The 12,160-nt window shown below is 36.4% G+C and overlaps 1 protein-coding gene across 3 annotated transcripts in view; it reads left to right on the forward strand.

Moving 5' to 3' along the window:
• The window catches only part of CDK15 (cyclin dependent kinase 15), a 78,991-nt gene that overhangs the window by 25,616 nt on the left and 41,215 nt on the right, over positions 1 to 12,160 (forward strand). For all 3 annotated transcript variants that reach the window (XM_006921360.1, XM_006921358.1, XM_006921359.1), the window contains exons 7-8: positions 656 to 779; positions 2,425 to 2,545. In XM_006921360.1, coding sequence (XP_006921422.1) covers positions 656 to 779; positions 2,425 to 2,545 — 245 coding nt within the window. The remainder of the gene's footprint in view (positions 1 to 655; positions 780 to 2,424; positions 2,546 to 12,160) is intronic.

The following is a 12,160-nucleotide window of genomic DNA, read 5'->3' on the forward strand; positions in this document are numbered from 1 at the left end:
GGGGCAGGGGGTGGGGGGTAGGAGGGTCTAATTTCTTTTGGTCTCCCTTCCCTCTTAATCTATACTGTATATTTCCCTTGTTTTCAACTTTGAACCTAAGACTTTAGAAATAGATTTTAAAAGATAATTGTTTCTTTATTTCCTCATACAATCTAAGGATATATTTCCCAGTCTTGTCTCCTTGTGTTTGTGTTTTTAAAAGCGTTTCATATCAGAAAGCTTGGAAAATTTAAGCAGTCGTAAACCTTAGAATATCATTTCCAGGTCAACTTTGATCTTATATGCCAAGTTCATCAGTGGGAAAAAAAATTTAAATCTCTCACATCTAAATCAATAACTAGTGTTCCAAGGGAAACTTCAAAGTTTCACTTCAGATTTTTAAGGAAGGGTAATTCCTTCAATATCAAATAAATGAGATGTCAGGAAAAGCCAGAATCCCTTTGTTTAGGACAAGGTCTATTTATTTGACTTTCCTTGTCCTTTTTTCCCCCTCTTAATATAAAATCTTCACTTTTTCTTTTTTTTTCTTTTTTTTTTTTTTTGTCTCTGAAGAGACACTTTTACTATATTCTTTCAGATGACTGTTTTTAATTTAGAGAAGAAATCAACACATAGTGGCTCAAATCTGCTTAGATAAGGTGTTCATTCCTTCCAGCTTTTCATGTTTCAACTTTTGCGGGGCCTGGCGTACATCCACCACCAACACGTTCTTCACAGGGACCTGAAGCCTCAGAACTTACTCATCAGTCACCTGGGAGAGCTCAAACTGGCTGATTTTGGTAAGCCGCCCCTCGAGTCTCCTTCTGGGCTGTGAACAACGGTGCTTTTGTGTGCAAGTGTTTAAAGCATTGATGAAGCCTGGCCTTTGAAAAAGAGAGGCCTGGGGAATGTGATGCTTTGTGAGGGTATCAGATAACCCTCTTGGAAGTGTGAGACAAGAAACAGGGAGAGATTGGTAGCTTTTTAGAATTCCATCAAGCCCCAGTCTAATCAGATTCTAAAACTTGGGCGCCCCTCCTAGCCCAATGCCATTTTTGATATAGAGACATTTGTAGAGTGAACTGGACTTGGTAGGTTTCCCTAAATCTAGGTGGATATACAAATTCTTTCAGAATAGATCAAGATTACCCAGAATGGCAGGATAAAGCACTTTACCTCAGATTGTAGGATAGACTCATGCTAGAATGGAGACTCCAGGATACCTGTTCCTGCTCACCTATGTATTTACATAGGTGTGACTGTGTGGGTACTGAACGCTTTTATCCCATCAAAGTGATGTAGATTTCGCCTAAGTATTACTGTAGCTTTCCATTTTAGCCCTTATCACAGTTTATAATTACACACGCACACACAGGCACACACACATTTATATGATGATTTTTTTCTCCTCCACTAGACCTAAGCATTATAAGGTCAGCCTGGGTCCATTTTTGCTTTTCATTGGATCCCTAGTGCCTGATACCACAGTAAGTGCTCGATAAATGTTTGTTTTAAATCTGGTTCCATGTGAGCTGAGGAAACACTCTTCTCAGTTTGGTAGATGTCAGATGATTGTCCTATAGCTCGGTACTTCATTCTGTGATAGTAGCTTTCATCTGGACATCTGGACATGTAAGCATTTAACAGACGTTCACTTATCAATTCAGACTCATCTATTAAAGTTTCTTTTTTTCCAGCTTTAGATCATGTGATCCCGTGAGATAAGTAGCTGACTGACAAAAGTAGAGGAACACTTGAAAATGACTCATCTAAGGTCCTATCACACTAATTTGGATTAGCAATCTCCACCCTTTATCTAACTGGGGACTCCTGGACAGCAAAAATAAAGGTGGACACATGAGTTGGGAACTGGGTTCCATCGTTTTACCACAGACCTAAAATTACAGAGGTGTAAACATACTAGAAGCTTTCTCTCACCTAACTCTCTGAACTAAGCAGTTAGAACTCATCAGATGGCCCCATGGTATTTTGGCCCACGTTCCTTCTGTCCTGTGGCCCCACCATCCCTGGGGGATTTGCTCCAACTGCATATTTCGAGATGGCTGCCACCCCCTTCTCATTACAGCCTGGAGGAAGGAGAAAAGGGAAGAACACTTAACCCCTCCATTATGTGCATGATCTGGAAGTTCACACATCACTTCTGTTTGTATCATAGAGGGAAGAATTTAGTCACGTCGTGATACTTAGCTGCCAGGAAGGCCACATCTAGCTGCAAAGTAGGCCAAAATTTGAGAAATTCACTTGCTGAAGAAGTACACAAGGATCAAGGTAGTGAAGTAGCTCTATGAGAAGCACCCAGAGTTTGTGTATCATTTTTAAAGTATTGTTTACTCCGCCAGTTATACTGTCCTTAGTAGAATGTGTTATTGTGGCTCTCCAGGAAACCCCGAGACAGTGAGTTCTGTGCTTCTCTCCTTTGGTCAGGTCTTGCTCGGGCCAAGTCCATTCCCAGCCAGACTTACTCTTCAGAAGTTGTGACTCTTTGGTACCGCCCTCCTGATGCCTTGCTGGGAGCCACTGAATATTCCTCTGAACTGGACATATGGTAAGAGCTAGTGCCAAAAAAATGAAGCAAATGTAGATCATCCTACCCTTGAGGGTTATTACTTTATTATATGTGTCACATTCTTTAAAATTTAACATTTATTATTATTATTATTATTATTATTATTATTATTTATTATTATTATTATTATTTTAACATTTTACTTTTTATTTTTCCCCCTCCCCTCTGGTAACCACTAGTCCATTGTCCATGTCCATGAGTCTCTGCTTGTTTGTCCTGTTCATTTGTTGCTTTTTAAGTGATATCATGTGATTTTCAGCCTTTTCTGTCTGTTTTATTTCACTTAGTATGATTATTTCAAGGTCCATCCATGCTGTTGCAAATGGCAGTATTTCATCTCTTCTTATGGCTGAGTAGTATTCCATTGTATATATGTACCACAGCTTCTTTATCCAGTCATCTATTGTAGGAAACTTTGGTTGCTTCCATGTGCTGGCCACTGTGAATAATGCTGCTATGAACTATATGTGTCACATTTTTAATAATAATCCTAATGACAACCACATTTGTCTACAGAAACATAAAGTGCTTTCAAATACATATCTCATTTGATTTCTCCAATCTATCTGCAAGTTTTTACAGTTAAAGAAACTGAGACTTGGAGAAGTCTTGCCCAAGATTTCTTCTGCATCCTGAACTCTTTCTGTCACGCCTCTTCTCCTAGCTCTTCTCTTCATTCTCTTTATCTTTTCTTCTTGTTTTCAGAGAAACACACATACACTCCCAAACCACAGATACACACACGCACATGCACACACACTCTCATACTTATGCACTCGTCTGCACATGCATGCTCACACGTGCCCAAACACAGTTAAGAGCTTGGTGAAAAAAAAACATAAAAACCAAGATTCAGGAGGCCTGATTTTTATACCACTTCTATTTCTAATCAGTTACTCTGGATTATGTTATCTTGAAAAAGTCATGTATCCTCTTTGTGTCTATGTTTTTCCATTTTTAAAGTGAGGGTAATAAACTCTCCCTGTGGGGGTTTAAGTGAGACTGTAATGCAAGTATAAGAACCAGATAGATGCTGTCAAATAAAACCACGTTGTTAAGGAGGCTCTTGGATTAATGGGATGCGGTGACGAGTGTGGGGTTTCAGGCACTCGTCATTCCTAGAGCAGCAGCATTGTTACCTAGATCTTATTCCTAAAATATCCCAGTCATTTGGGGGCCACAGTTAGATGTGTGGTGACTTTGCAATCATAGCCACCTCCTCAGAGGTAACAAAATATACGAACATCTTTCAAGACCTTAGAAGGTCATCTATAAACAGAAGGCTCTGTTTTTAAAAAAATCAATAATAGGTTTAAAAAAAACTTAAACAGAATTCTAACAGGCTAAACTAAACTTTTGGATTTCCCAAAGAATTGAGAAAGGTCGCAGAAATTTTCCTCTGCAGCGTATCTGGAGTCATTGATTTTCCAATACCTGGGGCCATTCTGGAAGTATCACCTGTCAGTCAAAAGCCCCCTGACACTGTCAGCTCTCATTGCTGTGCACCGTCGCTTCAGAGGCCTTCCATGGGCTCTGGCTTTCTCAGCTTTTAATGATCCCCTCTAGTTGTGCTTCACAGACAGTGAAGCTTATACTCATCACTTTTAAACTTTGTTTCATTATAGAACATTTAAAACATTCAAGAATATGTATAACATATATATACATAAGTGATTCTCAGCCAAGGTCTATGTTGCTTCCCAGGAAGTTTGGCAGTGTCTGGAGACATTTTTTTATTTTCACAGCTAGGTGGGTGGTGCTACTGGCATCTAGTGGGTAAGAGGCCAAGGATGTTGCTAAATATCCTATAATGCACAGGGCAGCCCCCCTCCAAACAAGTATTTATCTAGTCCAAAATGTCAATAATGTCAAGATTGAGAAACCTGATGTAGATTAAGAAACATAATAAAGTGAGCTCCACAAATCCACTACTCAATGTAACAATTAGAACATAAAAACCAATATTGTCACATCTTCTTGTGTCCGTTTTTCATTAACCTGCCCCTCACCACAGGAGCTTCTATACTAATTTTTTTCTCTTCTATCATTCTCTTACCCCTTTTAAAAACAATATTTTTACATTTTAAAATGTATTCTTAAAAAGATTGTTTGTTCTACCTGCTTTTGTGTTTTTATAAAAATAGTATTATATTGTTTTTAGTCTTCTGTGACTTTTTTTTCACTTAATATGGTTCTAAGATTCCTCTACATTGATCTGTGTACCTATACTTTATTTCCTGTTGATAAACATTTTATTTAGTTTGGTTTTTTGTCTTGTTTGTCTTTGCTACTATGAATGCACTTGGTATTAATGCTTAAGGATTTCTCTAGGGTACTTACTTAGGAGTACATTTGCTGCGTCACAGGATTTAGGAATGTTCACCTTCATAGAACAGTGACAAATTGTTTACCAAAGTGGTTGTAATAATTTATTCACCAACAGTGTATTATAATCCCTTACCTATATATGTACCACTTTTTTAATAACAGATTTCTTAATTCTTGCTAATCAAGTGGGTAGAATGGTATCATCTACCATTTGTGATCTAAATTTGCATTTTTCTAATTACTACTGACATTGGACATCTTTTCCTGGATTATTTGCCCTTTGTTTTTTCTCTTCTATGAAATACCTGTTTATTTTTTTAAATTATTTTCTTTTGGTTTCTCAGTCTCTGTCTCTGTCTATCTCTCCCTCTCTCTCCTTCCCTTTCTGTATTGATTTATAGGAGTACTTATATTCCAGATACTAATCTTTTATCAGTCGTATGTGTTACAAGTAGTCTCCCCAGTTCATGGCTTATGTTTTTCAACAAAAGTTCTTAATTTTAATATTACTGATCTTATCAGTCTTTTCTTTTATGGTTAGCCCTTTTGTTTCTTGTTTATAAAATCCTTTCCTTACTGAGATCAGAATGATATTGTCTAATACATTCTTTTAAAAGTCGTAAAGTTTTTCCTTTCACTTTAACTCTTTAATACATTGAAAATTGACTTTTGTATTTGCTGACCAAAGGTCTCATCCCAATTTCTTCAGCGATCTGCTATGGCAATCTCTTGTAGATCAAGTTTCCATAAATGCGTTGTTCTATTTCTGTGCTCTCTATCCTTTTCCACTGGGGTCAATTTATCTGTCCCTGTACCACTTTATTAATTTCTATAGCTTTATAATAAAACTTGATATTTGGTAGGACAAGTCTCTCCACTTATTCTTCCTCAGGAGTATGTTGGCTATTTTTCGTATAAATTTTAGATTCAGTGTTTCAAGTTTCATGAAAAGTCCTAATGAGATTTTCATTCAAGTTTTATTCAAATCATAGAACACTATGAGGATAATTAACACTTTTGTAATATTGTGTTCCAAATGTTAAGCATAGTGTATCTCTCCATCTTTTGTGTTTTTCTTTAATGCCTTTTAGTAAAGTTTTAGAATTTTCTCTCTAAGGTCTTACATAACTAGAGTGAAGGTCTTTGTAAGTCTATTTCTGTTTATTCTTTCTTATGGTTCTTGCATATGGTATCTTTTTTTTTCATCTGTGTTTAGTCATTTTTGACAGTGATATTCTAGTTTTCCTTGGAATTTCATTCATGGGATTTTTTTGAAGGCCTTGAATGAGGTGGGTTATCTCAAAGAGAATTTGCATTTAATTCTGCTAGGTGCATTAATAAAAAAATTTATTATCGTATCTTACATACATGTTGGTCTGCCACCCAGACCTTGATTTCTTAATACCATTCCCTGCTAAAAAGAACTAGGACTTTTTGAAGAAATGGCCGATTCTAAGGCTAGGGCAGAGAAAGTACAAAATAGGTCAGGGACTTGTCGGGCCGGAATATTTTTTTGACAAAGTGATCAAAAATGATGAGAATATATCAAAAGGACACTGGAAGCAGCTTGAAGAGACTCCCACTAGCCAGAGGTGGTAATATTTGAGCATCAGTATAAATAGGGTAATGGATAATAACCCATTGAATAAAATAAGACTATATAAATTTGTATTAAAGATAGCTACCTGGTAGATAGTTAAGAAGGGAAGCTCCTTATAGTAGAATGCCAACTAATAATTGGAGAAAAGGTGATGGATTTAGAAAATCACTTTTTTTGTAATACAATAGTAATTGATTCAAACAAGTATCATCAATGCTAAACTAGAGAAGAAAATTCAATGAGGAATAAGATATTTACATAGTCTCAAAGTACCTCTCTACAAATTGCTTATTAATTACAAAAAGAAAAATAGTAACTTTGTAGTAGAAAAACTTGGCAGATACTACTTTAACCAAGTAATTAGAGTTAATATTATCAATAATAGGACTCTCTGACATGTGTACCTCCTAATATGATGCACTGAGAAGGATATAATATCACTTAAGTTTTCCTGCAAAAAAAGCATAACCTGAATCAAATCATGAGGGCACATCAGATAAACTCAGTTTGAGAGACATTTTACAGTGTAACTGGCCTTCACTCTTTAAAAGGGTTGTAGGGGAGGAAAAATTTTTCCCTATCTCCTTAGGTTCAGTAGATGGGCCTGCAAAGTAAACTGACAAAAAAGGTGGCCGCGCACAAGAAAAAAAAAAAAAAAAAAAAAAAAAAAAAAAAAAACAGATTAACAGGAGAAAAGCATACAAATGTGACTTGATATTAAAAATATTATATGGCACAGGGAAGGTGGCTCCCTAGAAAGAAGAGAAACCCTCCAAAGAAGCCGCTAGGCTTAGAGGCTGTTATACCATTCTGACAAAGGACAATGCATTTGTAGAAGAGACAAGACAAAAGAAAGGGGCTTCTGGACTTTTCAAGGGCCATAAATTGTGGGGAGGTAAATCTGTGGGGGACCCTAATAGTAGATAAGTGTTACTAAGCAAGGTTTTTTTGATGTCGGTTCTTCTTGGTGCCATCTCTATCTCTGGTGATAAGATTGTTCTCCCCTCTTGGTATGGAAAGGCGGGAAAGGATGAGGAGACATCTTCCCAAGGGGAATTTATGCCCTACTCTCAGGCAGAAAGGGGGAGGCAGAGAGCTCATCCTGTGTTTGCTTTTTCTCGATGGCTTTCGGCTCAAAATAATCCTTACGTCAGAGTGGCATATTTGGAGGTGGCATTTTCTGTTTCCCTAGTTTTAAAACGCAAATAAAGACTGAGGAACTGTTCCAGACTAAAGGAAACTAAGGGACATGCCAGCTAAACACAATGCACAGTCCTAGATGGGATCTTGGGAGAAAAGGAGCTCAAGAACACGACTGGAATGATAGGTGAAATTTAAACATGGACTATGAATTAGTGAGTGGTATTGGAGCAACGTCGAATTTGATAATGCACTGTTGTTTTGGATTTTGATAATTGCACTGTTGTTATGTAAGAGAGTGCTTTTGTTCTTAGAAAATATATATGGAAATTTTTAGGGATGAAGACTCATGGTATCATCAACTTATTCTCCACTGCTTCAGAAGAAATAGATGATATGATAGGCGGACAGACAGATCGATATCCGGCGTTTACATTGAGATGCCCCTTCCCCCGTTTTTTTGTTTGTTTGTTTGTTTGTTTTTTCTTTTCAGAGTGATTAGAGGCCAAGTGAGCAGGGAGAAGATTTCCAAATGACAAAGGAAGAAAAGGAAAAAAAATTCCTATTTTGCTAGGCCATGCAACTTCATAGGGTTCAAAATGAATGCCTTTTAGGAGGCCGATGACAGTGGGTGAGCGTTAGAGCCTTTGTCTTAAAGAAACTAATTATGGCATGGTAGTGTAAGAGCCTCGTATTCACAATGAGCCCTGGTAGCAGCAGGGTCAGTGGGAGGCCCAGAGCAAATGATTAGATTATGGAAAAGCCGTAAGTAGGGCATATTGGTTATTTCCAGCACTTACAACCAAGGCTCTCTAATCCCTCATCATCTTTTCTTCTCTTTCTGCTACCCTTTCAGACCTTAAAAGATCTCATTAGTAACTTCGGTGAGAAAAACTCAATGTTTTAGTATGATTACACTGTTATGTTTTTGTTTTTACTTTTTCATATTGTGTTTAAATTTATATAACATAAAATTTACCATTTCAACCATTTCAAATGTACAGTTCAGTGGCACTAAGTACAGTCATATTGTTGTGCAGCCATCAGCACTATCCATTTCCAGAACATATTATCATCCCAAACTGAAATTCTGTACCCATTAAACAATACTCCCTATCATTCCCTCCCCACAGGCCCTGGCAACCACCAATCTAATTTTTTCTGTCTCTACGATTCCACTCTTCTGAGTATCTCATAAACTGGAATCATATAATATTTGACTTTCCATATCTAGTTTATTTCATTCATTCTAATGGTTTCGAGGTTCATCCATGTTGTGGCAAACTGGGTTTTAAAGAAGGATTTATTTGGTACACAAAGTCCTCTTCAAAACTGATTTCAGGCAGCTGCGACTTTTAGGACTACAGAAAGTTGTTTCTGCCTGAGAGATTGCAGATATTTCGCTGCAAACTTCCAAATATAAAGAGTGGCCCAGGGAAAAGCAAATGGAAATGTCATGTAACTGCCGCATACAGTATTGCATCGTTCTGCACTAACTTCAACAGTTAAAAATGAAATACTGATTCATTTCTCCCAACAACAGTTTTATATGCTCCTTGCACCTCCGAAAACCTGAAACTCCTAAGATGGTTTATTTCCCCAGTGATTGCCTAAGGAATCTGAGGAATCTTTTTCTCTCTTATGGAAGAATTTGTTCATGCTCAGAATAGAGAAAAGGTTAGGAAGAGAGCCAGAAAAAGCAGAAAACATGTAAGCTGTTTCCTCTAACTTGACTGAAGAACCGCAGTTGGAGCCATGAAATGGCCCAGTGCATCTCTCTCCTTTCTGGAAGGATTCACTGTTTGATGCCATCAGGTCTTTTCTTCCCTGCGTGTGAAGTTCCCCTTCATCTACATGGGCTGCCTCAAGGGTATCTCTACAGAGCAGAAATCCTCTGAGAAGCCTAAAGATATGTAGGGTAAGAAGAGCCATAGGAAAAAAGATTTAAGAACAAAACAGGAATAAAAGGAAATAGGAAACTGGTTCCCTACCTGGACCTGAATGTTCAGAATATTTAAAATGTTTGCTTAAGGCTAGTCTTGGATGGGCAAAATAGATGATAGCCACATGACTTGTTTAAGAAGCAGATAAAAAAATATAAAAGCCACATGACTTGTTTATGAAGCAAATAAAACATAAAATGGTTCTGAGGAACAAATGACAAAAATATAAAGATGAATTGTATGGTTTAGAAAAGACAATGCTTATACCGAGAAAACCCCCTCATCTTTCAAACTTGAGGTGCATACATACACTTACTTTCTTACCAAAACATTGATATTTGTGGTACTTACGGATATTCCAGGTACTAAACTATAATTGATTTAGGAATTCCGTTTGTCTCATAAGTGATGTAAGTGCATTCATGTATGCAGGTGGGTTATATACATATAATCTTAGACTCTAGATTAGTTTGGTGAGAAAGGCCTTTAACCCTCCCTTAAGTGAAGCTTAAAGAGAAAGACGCAAGAGAATGCCTCTATGGTGCCAACCATACTAACGCAAATGGAGAATTTCAATCAAATATTAGCATTTCATTCCATAACACAAACATCTTCTATTCCTTTGTAGTGCTTGCACAATGGCCTTAATGTCCAGCTTTCTCCAGTATATTTTACAGAATTTTGTACACCATCCTAGTGGAGTAGAAGAGGAAGGACACTAAGAAATTAATTGTGTAACAAAAGGACTTCCTTCTTGGTTCCCTATAGACACAAGTATGAAAAGACGTGAAAAGGCAACGAGCTTTTTATAAGCAATGAAAGCTTTTTGAGGGGAGGGGTGGAAAGTAGACTACAGGATTTAAACCTAGTAATGATTATGGTTTTGAACCTTGTTTAAAATGTCCTCAGGCCTCCTAGTGGTTTGTGAGACCCTGAAGTGTCTGGAAGGTGTTAGAGTCCTAGACAGAGGGTTGGTTCAAGTCTTCAAAACCCAGTACATTTTCATTTCTGTTTTATATCAGTTAATAAACAATTACAAAGATGTTAATACACACATACATCCATATGCATATGTATAGCATATATATATTTATTTTTTTCACTTCAAAATGAAATGATTTAAGACCTTTCGAATACATAACATTTAGAGAAAGTGTGAGGGATGGTGGGTGGAGACCGTTTGATGGTGTTCACTGACTCGGTTTCTGAGTTGGCTTATCTCGTAGTTGACCATTGCTAGCAACCAGGATGATTTTTAACCATTTGACATTTTTCCCATTACTTTTATTCTCTTCCATGTATTATTTAATTTATACTTTTTATATCTGTTGCTTTAAAGATAAGACACAAAAAAACATACATGTTTAACAAGCTAATGAGAAGCTTTAAAATGACAATAATTCTAAAAATTTACCTCAAGATACTTTTCAACTTATAGTCTTAAGTTACATTTGTCTGATCAAGCCTCATATCACACATCAAGTTCTCTTGTACATGAAAAATCAGTAAAAAGTAAATATGGTGGCCAGTGTATCCAAACTGGCTCTTTTTAAATTGGGGGTAAAAAACAACCTGTTGTTTGAGGGTAAAAAAATGCTTGTAAAACTCAGTCTGATATCTTTTATTTATATATATACAAAATTCTAAGAATAAGCCTGTTGATTATTTTAAATGCAAACCAAATATTGGCTCACGAAAATAGTTTTTGTCTCTTTTGATGTAAGATACAGTTAAATTTCAATTTTTTAAAAAATATATAATCTTTCCCCAAACCAGACTCAGGATAAAAATTATTCTTAAACTCGTTTATCAAGAAATTTGTTTTCTCCTATACAATCAATTTTAAGTAAATTAAATAGCATATGTCTATAGTCAGATGGAAAAAGTAAAAATATATCATATGTAATAAATACATATGAATAATAGTAAAGATTATATTTAAAATGAATCTTTAATAATATGATGATCTATAATTAAATATTTTACTTAAATATCCTTATTTATCATGTCACAAAAAATGTCAAGATGATTAAAGGAGTTTGCACAATTATGTGTTATGGTGAAAGGGATTTGGAGTCAAAGTCTTGGACCATGGGGATAATCTCTGTAATCTGTCACCCAGACCAGTTTTATCACTCAAAAGACTTACAAGCATAAAAATGTGAATTATTAGCAAAATAAATCTTATTCCTTGCTATCCTTACCCTCCAGTTTGACTACATAGGAAAGGAAACATATTTCACTCTATTTAATCTATTTTTAGGTACATATTCTTGGTGCATCTTAAATCAGGATGCATCTTACAATCAGTAGCATTTTACAGTTGCCATCAGCCAGGCTGCAGTTGTGACTGTAGTTACCATTGAACATGTGTGAACATCAAACATGCCAGCGTCAAAACTTGCAGAATGGGCATCAGTGACTTGAAAGAAAGTCTTGCAGACAGGAGAGCTTTTCTTTTTCTTTTCTCTATTTCTTTCTTTCTTTCTTTCTTTCTTTCTTTCTTTCTTTCTTTCTTTCTTTCTTTCTTTCTTCCTTCCTTCCTTCCTTCCTTCCTTCCTTCCTTCCTTCCTTCCTTCCTTC

Source organism: Pteropus alecto, unplaced genomic scaffold (genome assembly GCF_000325575.1).
Source record: "Pteropus alecto unplaced genomic scaffold, ASM32557v1 scaffold3, whole genome shotgun sequence".
NCBI lineage: Eukaryota > Metazoa > Chordata > Mammalia > Chiroptera > Pteropodidae > Pteropus > Pteropus alecto.